The 473-nt window shown below is 44.8% G+C and overlaps 1 protein-coding gene across 4 annotated transcripts in view; it reads right to left on the reverse strand.

The window, feature by feature from the left end:
- Positions 1-288, reverse strand: part of BCL11B (B-cell CLL/lymphoma 11B (zinc finger protein)) — a 92609-nt gene extending 92321 nt beyond the window's left edge. For 2 of the 4 annotated variants that reach the window (XM_009322547.1, XM_009322545.1), the window contains exon 1: positions 70-288. In XM_009322547.1, the coding sequence (XP_009320822.1) occupies positions 70-127 (58 nt within the window). In that variant the 5' untranslated portion in view covers positions 128-288. The remainder of the gene's footprint in view (positions 1-69) is intronic. The other 2 variants (XM_009322548.1, XM_009322546.1) reach the window with 1 other exon arrangement.
- Positions 289-473: the final 185 nt, after the last annotated feature.

The raw sequence follows: 473 nt of genomic DNA on the forward strand, positions 1-473 counted from the left end.
CCCGCTTCCTCCCCTTCCCTAATTTTGCTCTTCGATTTCGGCTCGGTCTGGTTCCAAGTTCAAACTTACGTGTGATAATCTCTCTTTGTGACAAGTGCTGCGGGTTTCCCTGCTTGCGACGGGACATTGCCCTGGCATTTACACTGGCATCGCCTGGAGAGCTGCACTGGTTTGGGGGGATGTGTTGGGGGGGCGATCCTCCTCCTCTTTTTTTTTCCTCTTTCTTCTTCTTCTTCTTTATCGAGTTCTTCTTCTTTCAAAAAAAAAAATTTAAAAAGGAAAAAAAAGCCTCCTTTTTGTTGCTGCTGTGGTGCACTGGATGGAATCCCCTCTCAATTAAAAATCATCATCATCATCATCATCAGGAAAAGCTCTTTCTCGCTCTTTTTTCTCTTTCTCTTTCACACACTCTGTCTTTTCTCCACTGCTTCTGCCACTTGGACTTCCAGATCTCTTCTTGAACTTAGGAGGAT

This window comes from Pygoscelis adeliae, unplaced genomic scaffold, assembly GCF_000699105.1.
Source record: "Pygoscelis adeliae isolate BGI_AS28 unplaced genomic scaffold, ASM69910v1 Scaffold374, whole genome shotgun sequence".
Classification (NCBI taxonomy): Eukaryota; Metazoa; Chordata; class Aves; order Sphenisciformes; family Spheniscidae; genus Pygoscelis; species Pygoscelis adeliae.